The sequence below is a fragment of the Eleutherodactylus coqui genome, chromosome 12 (assembly GCF_035609145.1).
Source record: "Eleutherodactylus coqui strain aEleCoq1 chromosome 12, aEleCoq1.hap1, whole genome shotgun sequence".
In the NCBI taxonomy this organism is placed as follows: Eukaryota; Metazoa; Chordata; class Amphibia; order Anura; family Eleutherodactylidae; genus Eleutherodactylus; species Eleutherodactylus coqui.
In genome coordinates, this window is record NC_089848.1 from 119,853,211 (window position 1) to 119,871,754 (window position 18,544).

The 18,544-nt window shown below is 47.0% G+C and overlaps 1 protein-coding gene across 5 annotated transcripts in view; it reads left to right on the forward strand.

The window, feature by feature from the left end:
• Window positions 1–18,544, forward strand: part of RUNDC3B (RUN domain containing 3B) — a 289,933-nt gene that overhangs the window by 257,408 nt on the left and 13,981 nt on the right. For 4 of the 5 annotated variants that reach the window (XM_066585392.1, XM_066585396.1, XM_066585393.1 and 1 more), the window contains one exon: window positions 7,865–8,011. The exons of the other annotated variant lie outside the window; for it this stretch is intronic. In XM_066585392.1, the coding sequence (XP_066441489.1) occupies window positions 7,865–8,011 (147 nt within the window). The remainder of the gene's footprint in view (window positions 1–7,864; window positions 8,012–18,544) is intronic. 5 annotated transcript variants of the gene reach the window in all.

Here is an 18,544-nt window from a genome sequence, read left to right on the forward strand (position 1 = left end):
CTGTTTAATGCAGGTGGGCTTCGGCCCACACTGCATGCCCCAGTCAGACTGGGGCTCTTTAGAAGTGGACACATGTAGTTACAACTCCCTGTGGACCCACAGCATGGGTGGCTCCCTGGAACCCACCGGCGGTACATAAATATATCCCATTGCATTGCCCAGCACAGCTGAGGTAATGTCATGTTTAATGCAGGTGGGCTTCGGCCTGTTCGGCGTGATTACGTGAGGTTTCAGGAGGAGGAGCAGGAGGAGGAGGATGAATATAATACACAGATTGATGAAGCTAAAAGGTCCCCGTTTTTTATGGTGATAGAGAACGATGCTTCCATCCGCGGGTGCAGCCTACGTATTGTTTAGGTATCGCTGCTGTCCGCTGGTGGAGAAGAGAAGTCTGGGGAAATCCAGGCTTTGTTCATCTTGATGAGTGTAAGCCCGTCGACACTGTCAGTTGACAGGCGGGTACGCTTATCCGTGATGATTCCCCCAGCCGCACTAAACACCCTCTCTGACAAGACGCTAGCCGCAGGACAAGCAAGCACCTCCAGGGCATACAGCGCGAGTTCAGGCCACGTGTCCAGCTTTGACACCCAGTAGTTGTAGGGGGCAGAGGGGTCACGGAGGACAGTCGTGCGATCGGCTACGTACTCCCTCACCATCCTTTTACATTGCTCCCGCCGACTCAGCCTTGACTGGGGAGCGGTGACACAGTCTTGCTGGGGAGCCAGAAAGCTGTCAAAGGCCTTAGAGAGTGTTCCCCTGCCTGTGCTGTACATGCTGCCTGATCTCCGCGCCTCCCCTGCTACCTGGCCCTCGGAACTGAGCCTTCTGCCACTAGCGCTGTCGGATGGGAATTTTACCATCAGCTTGTCCGCCAGGGTCCTGTGGTATAGCATCACTCTCGAACCCCTTTCCTCTTCGGGTATGAGAGTGGAAAGGTTCTCCTTATACCGTGGGTCGAGCAGTGTGTACACCCAGTAATCCGTAGTGGCCAGAATGCGTGTAACGCGAGGGTCACGAGAAAGGCATCCTAACATGAAGTCAGCCATGTGTGCCAGGGTACCTGTACGCAACACATGGCTGTCCTTACTAGCAAGATCACTTTCAGGATCCTCCTCCTCCTCAGGCCATACACGCTGAAAGGATGACAGGCAAGCAGCATGGGTACCCTCAGCAGTGGGCCAAGCTGTCTCTTCCCCCTCCTCCTCATGCTCCTCCACCTCCTCCTCCTCAACGCGCGGAGATATAGACAGGAGGGTGCTCTGACTATCCAGCGACATACTGTCTTCCCCCGCCTCTGTTTCCGAGTGCAAAGCGTCTGCCTTTATGCTTTGCAGGGAACTTCTCAAGAGGCATAGCAGAGGAATGGTGACGCTAATGATTGCAGCATCACCGCTCACCATCTGGGTAGACTCCTCAAAGTTTCCAAGGACCTGGCAGATGTCTGCCAACCAGGCCCACTCTTCTGTAAAGAATTGAGGAGGCTGACTCCCACTGCGCCGCCCATGTTGGAGTTGGTATTCCACTATAGCTCTACGCTGCTCATAGAGTCTGGCCAACATGTGGAGCGTAGAGTTCCACCGTGTGGGCACGTCGCACAGCAGTCGGTGCACTGGCAGATTAAACCGATGTTGGAGGGTGGCAGTGGCTGTGTGGGACTTGCGGAAATGTGTGCAGAGCCGGCGCACCTTTCCGAGCAGGTCTGACAAGCGTGGGTAGCTTTTCAGAAAGCGCTGAACCACCAAATTAACGACGTGGGCCAGGCATGGCACGTGCGTGAGACTGCCGAGCTGCAGAGCCACCACCAGGTTACGGCCGTTGTCACACACGACCATGCCCGGTTGGAGGCTCAGCGGCGCAAGCCAGCGGTCGGTCTGCTCTTTCAGACCCTGCAGCAGTTCGTGGGCCGTGTGCCTCTCCTCTCCTAAGCTGAGTAGTTTCAGTATGGCCTGCTGACGCTTGCCCACCGCTGTGCTGCCACGCGACACCGACTGCTGGCGACGTGCTGCTGCTGACACATCTTGATTGCGAGACAGAGGTTGCGTAGGAGGAGGAGGAGGAGGGTGGTTTAGTGGAGGAAGCATACACCGCCGCAGATACCACCACCGAGCTGCGGCCCGCAATTCTGGGGGTGGGTAGGACGTGAGCGGTCCCAGGCTCTGACTCTGTCCCAGCCTCCACTAAATTCACCCAATGTGCCGTCAGGGAGATATAGTGGCCCTGCCCACCTGTGCTTGTCCACGTGTCCGTTGTTAAGTGGACCTTGGCAGGAACCGCGTTGGTGAGGGCACGTACAATGTTGCGGGAGACATGGTCGTGCAGGGCTGGGACGGCACATCGGGAAAAGTAGTGGCAACTGGGAACCGAGTAGCGCGGGGCCGCCGCTGCCATCATGCTTTTGAAAGCCTCCGTTTCCACAAGCCTATACAGCAGCATCTCCAGGCTGATCAATTTGGCTATGTGCACGTTTAACGCTTGAGCGTGCGGGTGCGTGGTGGTGTACTTGCCCTTGCACTCAAACACTTGCGCTAGCGACGGCTGGACGGTGCGCTGAGAGACATTGGTGGATGGGGCCGAGGACAGCGGAGGTGAGGGTGTGGGTGCAGGCCAGGAGACGGTAGTGCCTGTGTTCTGAGAGGGGGGTTGGATCTCAGTGGCAGGTTGGGGCGCAGGGGGAGAGGCAGCGGTGCAAACCGGAGGCGCTGAACGGCCTTTGTCCCACCTTGTGGGGTGCTTGGCCATCATATGTCTGCGCATGCTGGTGGTGGTGAGGCTGGTGGTGGTGGCTCCCCGGCTGATCTTGGCGCGACAAAGGTTGCACACCACTGTTCGTCAGTCGTCTGCACTCTCAGTGAAAACTGCCAGACCTTTGAGCACCTCGGCCTCTGCAGGGTGGCATGGCGCGAGGGGGCGCTTTTGGGAAACAGTTGGTGGATTATTCGGTCTGGCCCTGCCTCTACCCCTGGCCACCGCACTGGCTCTTCCAACCTGCCCTGCTGCTGCTCTTGCCTCCCCCTCTTGCCTCCCCCTGTCCTCAGTAGGCTTAGCAAACCAGGTGGGGTCAGTCACCTCATCGTCCTGCTGCTCTTCCTCTGAATCCTCTGTGTGCTCCTCCCTCGGACTTACTCCAATTACTACTACTTGTTGTGATAGACAACTGTGTCTCATCGTCATCGTCCTCCTCACCCACTGAAAGCTCTTGAGACAGTTGCCGGAAGTCCCCAGCCTCATCCCCCGGACCCCGAGAACTTTCCAAAGGTTGGGCATCGGTCACGACAAACTCCTCCGGTGGGAGAGGAACTATTGCTGCCCATTCTGGGCAGGGGCCCGGGAACAATTCCTGGGAGTCTGCCTGCTCCTCAGAATGTGTCATTGTAATGGAGTGAGGAGGCTGGGAGGAAGGAGGAGCAGCAGCCAGAGGATTCAGAGTTGCAGCAGTGGACGGCGCAGAACTCTGGGTGGTCGATAGATTGCTGGATGCACTTTCTGCCATCCACGACAGGACCTGCTCACACTGCTCATTTTCTAATAAAGGTCTACAGCGTGGACCCATTAATTGTGAGATGAATGTGGGGACGCCAGAAATGTGCCTTTCTCCTAATCCCGCAGCAGTCGGCTGCGATACACCTGGATCAGGAGCTCGGCCTGTGCCCACACCCTGACTTGGGCCTCCGCGTCCTCGCCCGCGTCCACGTCCTCTAGGCCTACCCCTCAGCATGGTGTATTACCAGTAGTGCAGAAACAGAACGCTGTAATTAAATGTGCCGCTTATTGGCCTGTGGTTGGAGGCTGACTTCGCTTACGGAACGCACAGCAGAGCCAGGAAAGAATTTTGCACAAGCCCACTGTAACACTTAGCTGGCTGCGTATTAATTAGGACTACTACCCCCAGCAGAGATGCAGTACAGTCAGGACGGTCACAGGCAGCCCAAATATATTTTTTTGTCCCAAATTTTTTTGGAAAAGCCCACTGCCTATATAGACAGTATACGTCTTTCACCTTTTTCACTGTCCCTGCCTCAGCACTACTGGCCCTATACTATGTAAAATTATTGCAGACTAAGGACGCAATGCTCTGCAAAAAGAAAAAAGGTGCAACACTGCAAAAAGCAGCCTCAACAGTACTGCACACGGTCAGATGTGGCCCTAAGAAGGACCATTGGGGTTCTTGAAGCCTAAAATCACTCCTAACACTCTCCCTATAGCAGCTCCAGCATTAGCAGCACTTTCCCTGATCTATGTCAGAATGCATCTGTGGCGAACCGCGGGAGGGGCCGATTTATATACTCAGGTGACACCTGATCTCGCCAGCCACTCACTGCAGGGGGGTGGTATACGGCTTGAACGTCGCAGGGGGAAGTTGTAATGCCTTCCCTGTCTTTCTATTGGCCAGAAAAGCGTGCTAACGTCTCAGAGATGAAAGTGAAAGTAACTCGAACATCGCATGGTACTCGTCACGAGTAACGAGCATCTCGAACACGCTAATACTCGAACGAGTATCAAGCTCGGACGAGTACGTTCGCTCATCTCTAATTATGATTTAAGGCTGTACAGCTCCAATGTTGGAAGACGTCCGTTTGGGTCCTCTTACTGTATTTTGCCAGTCTGTCTGCTATCGGAGCCTATACAAAGTGTCACCTCATGCAGTACTGGCTTTAGCCAGCAGATAGCGCCATTATATAATGGCAGAAAAAGAGTAAGCCCCTAGGAAAACCAGGATACAAATTTGATTGGAAAAGGTTAAGAGAGGCCCGCTGTGATCTCAGCAGTAATAGTGCCTCCCAGTGGTTATAGTGCCCCCAATAGTAATAGTGACCCTCTGTGGTCTCAGTAGCACTAGTCGCACCCAATAGTAACAGTTCCCCACCTAATAGTGCCCCTTGTACCTCTGGTGGGGCAGCAAACCCACGAGGAAACACCTTACATTCCCTCTGTAACTCCAGTCTGGGTGCTGCTAATATCACAGGCTCTGACCTCTGATATTTCCTGTATCTGCAACGCAGATGCCGGGAGGATGTGTCAGAGGTCAGAGCCTGTGATACTCAGCGGCACCCGGACCGGAGTGACGGAGGGAAGGTAATGTACTTACCGGTGGGGTTGCTTGTCTTGATGAGCTACAATGCTTTTTCGCTGTAGCTGATCATTAGGGAAGCAGTCAGAGGGGTCTGGGGCGGCCGGAATGTTCTGACTTCGCACCAAAAGATGCAGATACTTTGTAGCAAGATTTTTTCCTTGTTAAAAAGAGCGTATTTCAGTCTGAAAAATATAGTATTTCTGTATATAAATGCCACAAACACGGCATCAACCACTGCCACGGCAAGTTATCAAAGTTGGTTCCTCTTTTCATAGCACTGGAGCTATAGAAACAGTTGCCAAGGTAGACATAGACGATCCTAGTGTAACAAGCCGAGCACCACTGGTAGCAGCCATGACTGTGCCCATTGGGGCTGACATCCAACTGACCTCAGACCCAATAATTCTGCAATGTCATGAAGGGAACCCTTATTAGACATGTAGACTTATTTACCATCTACTGTTGAGTGACAAACCTCACGGCCGACCACAACAGCAATCAGAATTATTGTAACCCCAGTGCAAATGTGTTTTTCTTTTCTTTTGCAAACAGCTGAAAGTTTCTAAATTTGTCAAATAAAGCATCAAGGAAGAACGATTTAAATCGCTTAAGGTCGCCGTGTAACGGTGCATCTTCAGTGCTGCGCCAAACTCTGTACAACACTGCCATTCATTTCAATGGGGCTTCTCAGACAAGTGTTTTTAACGCAGCGATTTTAAAGTGATATCTGTTCTATTTTTGGGTGTTTAAGCGTTTTTAAACGCTGTGCGTTGCCCATTGAAATGAATGGATAGTGTTTATAGCGCTGCTGAAAACGCGGCACAACCTAGCTACACTATGTAAAGAAACCCACACTACTCACCTAGGAGGCGCCGTGCAGCGCTGTTCTCTGGCGTTCCTGCAGGCTTCCATGCAGATGTCAGCGCCGACAGATCAATGGCTGTGATTGTTGCATCGAGTGCTGCCTCTGATTGGCTTAGCCGTGGCGCTCGAGAACCAATCAGAGCAATCTCTTGCTGGAGGTGGGGTTTTCTTCTTTTCAATAATTTTTATTGGGTTTTATAATAAACAGAGAATAAAAGAAAGTTGACGTATTTGTCGTGTTAGAATACAATTTTTGTATTGTGACATACATATTTTAAACATGCAATGCGTTGCTGAATAGTAATGGGACTGATGCTCCTTCTTATGAAAGAAAAGAAACAATAGTTGCCAGGTTAATGCAGCTCGTCACTTGAGGACTAGATAACAACTATGAACCAGAAACTTAATTGTACCACTTGAAGGCTTTTATCTTATGGCAAGAGATGCTCTGTCGGTGCTGACAACTGCATGGAAGCCTGCAGGAAAGCTGGAGTACAGCTGGAGGGACATCCCCCGAAAATAAGACCTGTGCCTCTTTTGGGGCAAAAATTAATATGACGGTCTTAATTTGGGGGAAATACGGTATGCCAGTTGCCTCAGTTCTGGCATTCAGCTTCCTTGATTGAGTTTTCAGCTGAGCCAAAACGCTGACAAAACGCTGCTGAAACCGCAGTAAGCGCAGTATTTAAAAATGCAGCGTTTTTCCAAACGCCTGTGTGAGGGAGGCCGAACACATATAATATAACAAGCACTTTCTTCAAATTCACCCCAAAATGCCACTTCTACTGACTGCTCTCAGTATTCTTCACCCCTGGATAGAAGCCCTCATAACATCACATATTTGCAAGTCAGATGTTGTCTCAAGCACACCTGATGCAAATAGTCAAGGGCTTCATTAGTTGCATCAGGTGAATAAATACTTCAGCTACCTGTACAGGTGAGGGCTTTGTTGACGGACGTTTGATTGCATGTTAAACATTTAGCTAAGGACCCTGAAGGATATCGTTCAGTTTATCACTGGATCACTGGAGTATGAACGATAATTGTTCAGTGTAAACACTGCCAGGGACTGAATGACCAATGATAATTCATTCGCGTATTGTTCATCATTCAGTTAATGACAATCGTCTGTCATTCGTCCATAAATGACGGCCTATTAACTGTGAATGGAGGTGGGCAACTAGAAGCGATCTCCGGCCCGCTCCGCCTCCAATCACTGATCCACTATCGCTCCTGTGTGAAAACATAGGAGCAATTATCATTGAGACAACCATTGGGCGCTTATCACCCGGCAATCGTACTGTGTACAATGACCCTATGTCTAGAGAGTGGCCCACAACTTTAAGTGGAGGGGGGGATAGTTTTGATGGCAACTGTATATTGAGTTGGTAAGTAAAGTTACATTCATCTTTTGCTGTTGAGGATCTGGGGAAAGCCAAGTGACTACTCTTGTTGGCTTTCTTTATGGCTGCCATTAGTAGTTGTCAACCAGCTAAATCATATGCATGGTCTATAAGTGGGTAGAGGAGGTCACAGATGTATGGTCTCTCCCTAGTGAAATAGAGACATGATATCTTCTGTTGATTGGTACTATAGTCAGTCCTTTCTTCGGATCAGTGGGGGTCCCAGCGGTCAGTCCACAACAATCATTTCTTATTACCTATCCTGGTGGGTAAATTCCTTTAGTTGGTGGTAGGGACATTATGCCAAGTGTCAGAGTTCCAATTTACAAATTCGATATGACCAGTGCTGAGGATCTATCTGTTCATATAGCAGTTAGGAAGCCAAATCATTTGGGATGTTGGCCTGCCGTCATATCCCAGCCATTCTTCATCTCCATCCCCCTGTGAGCGTCCATCGTGCCTCCATTCGTTGTTTGGCCTCTATGTTGATAGAAAATGAAGGCGTTCCCTGTCTGTATCTTCACAGGACTGTACTAAAGAATAATGACTTAAGATCGAGACAGGAGTTAACCACTCACCTCACCAATCAGTGGCCTTCCCCAGGAGCTCTGGATGTTAAAGCTGTGGCCCTGCAGACATTGCTCTACCAAAAGCGCAATGACCAGTGGGATGAGTAAGTGGAATATGTCATTGTTGTCAAAGCAATTCCAGCAGGAGACCCAACGTGTTTATCAACTGCTTCACGAGGAGCAGTCGATGGCCACCTCCTCAGACCGTACTTGAGCTTATTGAGATGTATAGATTTTACAGGACCTTCCAGTGCTTCCACAAATGGCCTCGTTCACAGAAATGGCAGAATCTTGCACTTTGACCCACAGTGGCAATCCAAAGCTTAGCCTGGGAGATCTGCCATGGATTTAAAGGGGTATTCCAGGCTTTTTTAACTGATGACCTATCCACATTGAAATCAGTGGGAGCACCACGCTGTTCTTACACTTTCTGCTTGGGACAGGAAGTGACATCCTGACCATGGTCCTGAGCAGGAAGTGCAGGAGACGTGTGGCACTCCCACTGATTTCAATGGTAGTAAAGCCGACTCTCTGACTTCCTCCTCTGACCACTGATGGCGATGTCTGGCCTGCTGCACTGACAGCGAGCCGGACAATCAGTTGATGTACAAGGGGTCCCGAGTGGGCTAGATCATCAGTTAAAAAACCCAGAATACTCTATTAACCCCAATCAATGGGGCAAATGCACATGTAGCATCATACTATAGTGACCTATTTCACACCATGTGAACTATAGTGGGGATTTCCATAGCATTCAATACAGGGCTAAAATGGGGTGAAATTCAACATGGATTTGTGCTTGGAATCCACTGCGAAGTGATGCCATGTGGATGGGTCTGTAGACATATATTGGGCTGAATTAGTAATATTCATGACAATAGTTGTCATTTGAAGCATAAAACTGCCAGGAGACAAAAAGTACACAAACTACGGGGTGTAAAGGAGTGGAGCATGCAGCAAGGAATCAGAGAGCATGACTGTCAGGCTCCACCTCCTCATGACTGTCAGGCTCCACCTCCTCATGACTGTCAGGCTCCACCTCCTCATGACTGTCAGGCTCCACCTCCTCAGGCCCTGCACTGAGCATAAGCATTATGATGATTGCGGAAGGCATGCGGATTGGATGGCTTCCATTGACTGCATGGGAAGCCATCCGCGCGGAAAACGTTCTGAAATAGAGCATGCTGTGATTTTTCATCCGCAAGAGGAAACTGCAATTGGTTTCGGCTCGTGTGCATTAAAAATCACTTTCCCATGGTATGCTATGGACAGACACTGCTGCGGAATCCGGGCGGGCATGAGCCTTGAAGCTCCGCCTCAAATAATATCCACCTAAGCAGTAAATTGACCCCCAACAGTCACATTAAATTTGGAAAAACCTCCTGGAAATATCACTTTTTTTAATTGTAGATGTTGAATTTCTGTCTCATGTAGTGTAGTGTATATATATATATATGGACACAGGACTCGGTCGTCTTAAGTACATTTTAATCCCTTAGTGACATAACTAAGTTTAGCCTTAAGATCCAGTAAACGTTTCTCCTTTTGTGTTGCAGCGGTCATGCCTTTGTCATGTGGCTGTCACGTCTTGTATTGTTCTAGTTTTATACGGACTTGTTGGTATATATAATGTATTCATGTCATTCGGGTTATTAGGATTCTGTCACCAAGTTTAGAGAGGTTTTATTTTTGCCCAATATAAACATCCTTGATTTTTACAGACATTTTCGGGCTCCACATTCCAGGACCCAATTGTTATTATTCCTTTGACAGGGCTATATGAGGGCTTGTTTTTGTGGGATGAAGTTTCGTTTTTCTTGATACTATTTTGAGGTATATACAACTTTTTGATTCTTTTTTTATTCCTGTTTTGGGGAAGTGACAGATAACATCTATTTGGACATTTTCTGTTTTAGTTTTTAATGACATTTATTGTGCTGGATAAATAATGTAGTATTTCATAGTACGGGTTGTTATGGATGTGTTGATACCAATTATGTGTAGCCTTTGTTCTTTTTCTCTTTTTTCCCCAATATTTAAAACCTTGTAGGAGGAGAAAAAAAACATGTGCAGTAAAAAACGTTTAGATGCCACAGTCAGCAATGACTGCAGCATCTGCAGGGGTAAATGATGTAGAGGAGTGATTAGATGAGGAAGTCCTCAACTTATAACTTTTTAAGGAAAAAAAAGACCCATATGTGTCAATCAGAGAGCAAATATGCAGTATTTCCAATCCATGTGATTATACACTTAAAGTAAAAACTCTAGTGAAGTTTAGGTGATAGGGCTATTTAAAAGGCCTTTAAAAGGATTGCCCAGTTCTGAACTCTTGATGGCCTATCCTCAGTATACGCCATCAATACCAGATTGGCAGGATTCTCTCTCTTTGGACCTAGCAAATCAGCTGTTCACCACGTCGGAGAGGTTGTGCAGTGATGCAGTGAGCTGACATCTGCAGGAAGTAGACAGCTCCGTTCTCACTGCATTGATTCAGCGTAGTATTATAGGCAAAGTTACCATTGAAATGAATGTGTACTTGGCCTGTAATACTAAGCCTTGCCACTTCAGTGGGAATGGAGCTGTCTGCTTCCTGAAGAAATCAGCTCCGTGCACAAGCACATCGGCCCAGAAAACAGCTGTTCTCCCATATATCCTGAGTACAGGACATCATTAATTCACAACTGGACAACTCCTTTAGGCCGCCTGCAGACGGCCGGGTCGGATCCGGCAGCGAGAATTCTCGCCACGGGACCCGACCCGAGCGCCTGCAGAGAGCAGTGCGTACTCACCCGCGTCCCACAGCTCCAGAGCCGGCGGCCGGTCAGTGACATTTCTGTGCGGGGCTCGCAGAGATAGTACATGCTGCGGTTTGTTTGCCGCGCAAGATTTTGTTTGCTAACGCAATCCTATGGCAGCTTCCAAGGGCGGAATTTCCGCTGGAAATCCCGCCGCAGAATTTCCGCCCATCTGCAGGCAGCCTTAAGAAAATATTCATTGATATGAATGAGCCTTTGTATCAGATTTTCTGTAACAGAAATCTCTGAACAGTGCCAAAGAGGTTTGATCTTTTTGTAGAGACCTGGAAATCATTGGTGGTCACAGACTGGACCTGTATCTACAACATATGAGAGGATCGGTATGGCAGTAATTCCCTTTTATCCCCTTCTCGACATGTGCAGCTGGGTGTCTGTGTATGGCGTGGGTTCTGGAGTCAAGCCCACTACATACACTGCATGTGTCAGCCCTTTAAATGCAGCTGTCCATTCTGAAAACAGCATTTAAATGCCCCAATCGGCATTTGGAGGTCCAGAGCCCTCCCCCTAGTGTGCGATCAGGGGACACGTTTTGAAGGCCTTCATGGCTGCCATGAATGTTTGCCCATGTCTTGATCGACTGCCTATCCAATGTGGTATAATGCAATACTGTAGTATTGCACTATACTGTGTGAGCAATGAAATGTTTGCAAGTTCAAGTCCACTTAGAAACAAAGTAGCAAAAGTTTAAAAAATCTCCCCTTTACCCAGTCATGTCATCAGAAAATAAGAAAATTAAAAAATATATATAACTTAGATATCATTGTGTCCTCAAGAGTCCAGACTATTTAATTATCACATTATTAATCTCACACAGTGATTACTGTCACAAAAAATATACACAATGCCAGAATTGTGCTTTTTTTGGTCACCTCGTCTACAAGAAAAAAATTAAATAAAATTAATCTAAAAGTCATATGTACCCCAAAATGGTATTAAAACTACAGGCCACGCTGCAAATATTGAGCCCCTACACAATCCAATCAATGCAAGTAAAAAAGTTATGGGGGTCAAAAGAGGTGACAGGAAGCCATTTATTTTTTTTTTAAGGCATTTTATCATTTTTAGGGCTTATGCAGACGTCCGTATATCGGCGGAGTTTTCATGCCTGGCTGATATACAGTGTCCCTCTCTGCAGGGGGAGGAGGCTGGAAGAGCGGGAGCAGTGCTCTGAGCTCCTGCCCCCTCTCCGCCCCTCTCCACTATTTGCAATGGAAGGGGTTGGGGGCTAAGTTTTGAAACTTGACTCCACCCCGCCCCGCCCCCTCCTATTGCAAATAGTGGCAAGGGGCGGAGAGGGGGCGGGAGCTCAGTGCACTGCTCCCGGCTCTTCCAGCTTCCTCCCCCTGCAGAGAGGGACGCCGTATATCAGCCAGCGTGAATACCCAGCTGATATACAGTCGTCTGAAGTCGCTCCTTAAGTTCTATTACATTTTTAAAACCTATACATTTGGTATCACTGTAATCGTACTAACCCACAGAATAAAGATAACATCATTGTTACTGCATTGTGGACTTCATAAAACCAAATAGTTGCATTTTTTTCTACCCACTTAGAAATGTTTTACGTTTTGCAGCACATTATGTGGTGTGTTTAATGATACGGCTGAAGAATGCAACTCATCCCGCAAAAGACCAGCATGTAGCTGCAGCAGGAAGGAGTTAACTGGACACTGATGGGGACATGATTTACGTTTGAGAGACCAGTATCTAAAAGTATTAACCCCCAATTGAAAGTCAATCCGCCTCTTGAAGCGCTAACATGTAGAATGCCACAGTCACAGGTGAATGTTGTTTGATGGGTGCCGACTACATAATTGCTGCTTCCCGAGGTTTGTGAAACATTAAATAGACCGTCAGCCATTGTTGTTAGGATTGAGACACTCGCGGTGACGAACATGAAGGATGTGATTTTCCAGAACATCATAATGGCTAAAATGACATGTGCTACTTCGGGGAGAGAGGCAGAAAATGCCGAAATTAGTAGTTATTAAACAGCTCTGCTGCCCACACACCGACAGCTTGTGTTCCACTCATCAGAGCCGCTGTGGGATTCTCAACCTACAGCGGCGCGTTCATCGGTTTGCTTAAAGGAAAATTGCATACAGATATACCCTAATGTCTTTTATGTATGATTACATGGCAACATTATGTGCAAATGCCTCATCCGCCCTCTTCTAGTCTGGGCCACCCTCTAATTTGTCTTAAAGGGGATGTCTACCTTGGGCATGTTGAGCTAATACAGGGTTGGGCTCATCTCCTAAATAGAATTTATCGAAATTAGCAAAAAAAATTTGGCCCAAATTCAGAAAGGCCACAAAAGTTCCCAGCGGGGATCAGATTGACTCAAGCTGCAATTGTAACAGAGAGCTTTCCAAACCAGATAAACCCTTTAAAGGGAACTTTGTAACTTTTCCAACCATGTCATTCCTAAAAGAAACTAACTTCACTAGCTGGTAGTGAATCAATCACTTTTAGTGCCCATGTACCTCCATAATTAGGTTTCAAAGTTATCCCACCCCATATGCAAATGAAGAGGGAAGAGTTATCGAGCCAAGAAGAGTCAATCTAATTCATGCGATGCTGACCTAAGCATGCCACTTTTTTGATAGACGGCTTGTCATATTCCTTGTTATACAGGAAACCTTGTTTATGAAGTGAGAGGGGCGCGATTAGCTTGGCAGCTCATGAATCAGTGGGACTCTTCTTGGCCAGAGGACTCTTCCCTGATGATTTGCATACAGCACAGGATAACTCTGCAACCTAATTGCACAGGTGCCTGGGCTCATTAGGAAAAGAGTCTACATGGAAAGTCTTTGACTTTTCATCTCTTGCTGTCTAGTGCAGTTCGCCCTAGGGGTCAAATGGTGGTGACAAGTAGTGCTGACCTTAGGTTAGGTGGCACCATATGCAGACTTTTTTGCTCTTCACCCCAAATCATTAGAAAAAAATTATATATATAGTTTTTTTCCTATAATTTTTATTTATATATTAGGATACATATATATGTGTGTATATATATATATATATATATATATATATATATATATATATATACATATATATTGCACTGATAGACATTCTGTCTGTATTATACTTGTGCAGGATGCAGTAAGATGTCAGCATGCCCATACCAGAGCAGCTCAGTGAATAAATATTCTACAAGTACCAAGCTCATAACATACATACAGCATGCGCTAACCTCAGTGCATGGATACAATACCAAAACCAAGCTCATAACATAAATCCAGAAACAGACCCAAGCTCACAATATCAATACAGCATAAGAACCAAGCTTGGTATATAAACAGAGTACCAAAACTAACTTCAGTATATAAATATAGCACCAGGACCAACATCAGTACATAGATACAAAACCAGAACCAAGCTCATAACATAAATACAGCAACAGAACCCACATCGTAGAATAAATACAAGACCAGAATGAAGCTTATAACATGAATACAGCACCAGAGCCAACTTCAGTACATAGATATAATGTAGATACAATACCAGAACCAAGCTCATAAGCAAAACTAAGCTATTCTATTGCAGGGGTGCCGATGTGCTGACAGTAACACTTCTGGGGGAGATAACAGCCAGGAGGATGATGATGCATGTTGCCACGCAGAGGAAGATGATAACTGGGCAGACCTAAGGAAGATCATCTGCTTGGTGCTCCCATCCTTCAGCTGGTGGCCAGCGCCCTGTGTGACCGCGCAGGTTGCAAATAGCTAAGTCCAGCCACAGTGACTGGTTTCATTTAGTGCCAAAACCAAATTTGGCAGATCTGGTACGGATTCCAGACTGCAAAACTGTTTATAGTGCAATACAAGCAAAGCCTCGTCCTCAGCGAAAAATATCCACATGGAGAGCAAAGCATGCTGGGGATTGTCAAATACATCTCTAATTATTATCATCCCGAATGCCTCCATAATCCTAATAATTCCTATTCTAGCCATAATCCCTCACATGCCCATTATCCCGATAATCACAGACATCCACACTCCCTATTATCCCTCATACAAGCTAAATCCCCAGTATGTCCAGAATTATCAGGATCCCCAATCCTTCCACAATCCACATAATCCCCAACGTGGCCGTAATCCTAAAAATCCCTAATGGGCTCGTAATACAGTCTTAATTCCTGATTCATCTATAATCTTCTCTGTGGACCTGCGCCACATCTGAGGGCAAGATGTATGGAAGCAATTACTAGGCACCCCGTGCACAGTTTATGTTCTCATCTTGTAAGGCTTTATTAAAGGGATTGTACCAGAATGTCACGTTATCTCCCATCCACAGGATAATCGTGGGGGTCTCCTCTTATCTCCTGTTCTGCCACTTCTCCCTCACGGTGACATCAGCATGGAGGGAGCGCTGGCCAAGCATGTGCGGTCAGCACTACAGTCATTTCAGTAGGGCTAATGGCCCCTGCCCGAGTGTTTCTGCGGTCCCATTAAAAATGAATGGAGCGCTGGTGCGCTTTGTGACCATCACTCCATTCAGTCTCCTCCTCACTGCGGGAGGGTCCAGTAACCTTACAGTGAGGAGGACAGGGAAAATGAGACCCTCACTCTCCAGGTTGATGAGGGTCTTAGTGGTGAGACTCTACCAATCAGCAAGTTATCCACTATCCTGTAAATAGAGAATAACTTGCAATTCAGATAAACCCCTTTAATTAACCCAAATTTATTCCCCCCCCCCCCCCCGATAAAGGTGTCCCATTTTGCCACCCAGGACATTAGGGGTTGCGAAACGGTGTTTGTTTCTTGCTTTATGCCCTTTAAAACCACCCTTGGGTAAATATTCCACCTCCTTGATTGCTAACAATGCAGTTGTTCTTTGGAGGAAAGTCCTATATATGTTCTCTCTATCCAGTAGAAAAAGGGATGGTACAATCACGGCTGGGGCCCCCTTTCTCCAAGGGCCCCGTAGCAGAACATGGTCTGCCTCTATGGTATGCACTGCTTTGCCCTTTAGGCTTTGCTCCCATACAACATACAGCACAATACAATGTGCCCGCTGGTAATGCCCTGCGCTTGGCATTCAAGCTTTTTGCAGGAACTGAGCTTCTTTATGTATTTCCAGACTGCAAAGTGTTAATACATTTTAATTTCCACCTGAATGTCACAGAATCGGCACAGAACAAACTGAACATTGCAATTTCCATATGAATAGGCATAAGCAGCGATAAAAGAAGCCAACATGACGCCTCGGGTCAGACAGTTTTCTTTAGAATAGATTTCTTGCGGCGGCACATTAAATTACTGCGCGGTCCGTTGTGCGCAGTTTAATCACATTCACATTTGGAATTTGGGGTTTACTGCGGTGTCAGGATTAATGGAAGAATCGCACTTCGCAACGGTACAGATGAGGGCGTCATGGCCACTGTCATCCACACAGATGGCCGGCGCCGCTGAGGCAGTATGATGATCCCTCTGTAGGCTATGTTCAGACGGGGGAATTTGGATGCAGCTTTCCGCATTGATTTCGCCTCTAACACCCGTGGCAGAAATGCGCAGATCAGCTGTTGATTTCTGCCCCTGCTTGCAAATATTTGGCCACTGATCAGCATGAAGGTTTAGCCCCGTTCAGGGTACAAAGCATTACCAACATAGAGAAACTGAACAGAATCCGCGGCACGAAGTGACGTGGCGCTTGTTTTTCCTGCATGCAGATTCGAAATCCGTGTGTGGAAAGAATCCGCATTCTATAGACCGCGGCGCAGATTCCCACTGATTGCCTCGCAATGCAGATTTTATAGATTTTCCGCAGAATTTGATGCAGAATTGATATGGATAATGCAACAAATCAGGAGGGAAAAGTCTACCGTGTGAGCGCACCATTAGGCGGTATTCACACCAGAAAAAGCGATTTTGGTCATTTAAAAGCTGACCAGTTTCACTACACGTGTACCGCATGGGCGTTTTCCATCGGATTGTACTGTACATAGAGTAGTGCTCATCGCTGTCAATGGAGTAAATGAGTGCCGATCCACTTGTAAGAGGGGGCTCTGTGGAATTTCTTGTTCTGCGTGGAGGGGGGGTTCTGTGTAAAGTGCACCTTTGGTATATGGTAGATGTACCTTTAAGATGGGGAGGGTCTGAGGAGCAGTTGGCTGCCGATTGGCAATCGGAAGGTGGGCAGAGTGGATGGTTATCTGGTGGAAGCGGTCCCCACTTGGGAAGCACCTGAGAAAAAGATAATGGGACACCAGCCCTACAGGCGGGACGCGGTATCACTGGATTACGTTTCTGCACAGTTCGATATGTGGTTGTATTCTACCCGGACACAGCAGAAAAACTGTCCGTTATCCGGCATTGGCCCAAACGCTGGCGTTTGTTTTAGTGCCAGTTATGCACTAATAAACGTTTTACAGCATCAGTAATGTCTGCTGGAGAGTATCGAAGTTACGGCCAGTGCCTGCGGTCACTGCTACCCACGGGCATACCGTAAGACTAGGACAAGTTTTGAACCAGTTTGGCCAAACCCTGGTCATGAGGCCTTGCTGGTGCCTTCGTCATCCCACACGGACTGGGCACCGTGACCCTGCAGGAGCTCGGCCTTGGGCACTCGCTCAGCCTGGCACACTTCCCGGGAAGGTAGAGGAGAACCCCAACCACAATGACCAATTAACAAAAACATGGATTGGTGCTTTCTCTTAGCAGAAAAACGGTCAGCGTAAAAAGCACCTTTAGCGAACAGATTCCGTACGGCCATTACTGATGGATTGTTAGCTAGAAGAAGCTTTATCATGAGCCATTGGGGAGAGGGGGGGCCCATATGGAGGTGCAAGGCTGTATAAGCTTACAATCTAAGGGGTTAATAAGCGCGAAGCGACATTTGGAGAGAATATTGTGATTTTTCATTTTTCTTTCCTGCTCTTCAAAAAAACGTAGAAAAGGTTAAGTGTGCAGCCGTCAGCAGAACACCTACCAGCTGGTGGCATTTCATCAGACCTGAAATATCAGCTTATTCATTAGTGAAAATGTTACGTTTTGGGGAAGAATATCATCTGCAGCATGAGCAAACATTTAGGTGGAATGAGAAAATGCGCCGAATACAGAAAAAACCGCTAGTAGAATATCGACTTTGGGATAAATTTGTGTCTCCGTAGCTGTCAGGTGCGTTCACACGCCACAGATCTGCCGCAGATCTGCGGAATAATCAGGGACACAATCTGCAGCCCATCCGCCCCCACAGATTGTGTTCATCACACTTTAGACCCTTCATGACCAGAGGGTCTTCATTTATTCTACTTTGGTTTTTTCTCTCCACCTTCCATAACGTTTGTATTGTCCCATCGATGCCTGATCGTGTTTGTAAAGATCTCATTATTATTGCTGCCATTTAATGTCCGGAAAACCTTTTAAAACGGATGAAATGGAAACTAATGCAATTTCTCCATTTGGGGGGTTTAGTTTGTACCGTGTGTATTGTGTCCACATGACTGATGATGCAGAATCTATAAAGATCTTTTGTTTTATTACTTCTTTTTAAACAAAAATGTCTTTCCATCTCCGTATTACGAGACCCAGAGCTTTTATATTTTCTATAGATTTGGCTGGGTGTGGGGGCGCACCTTTTGCGGGGCGAGCTCTAGGTCTTCTTAGTATATCTTGGCATACATACACACGTCTTTTTCATCCGTTTTATTCCATTTACAGTGTTCATCATGCTAGATAAATAGAAAATAAATAAAAATTTAATTTTTTTCTACATTTTTATTAAGTCCACATAGGAGACTTGAACTTGCAATCACTTGTACTACATACTGAATGACTTATGTAATATGTAGTGCTTTTCTATGTCGCCTATTAG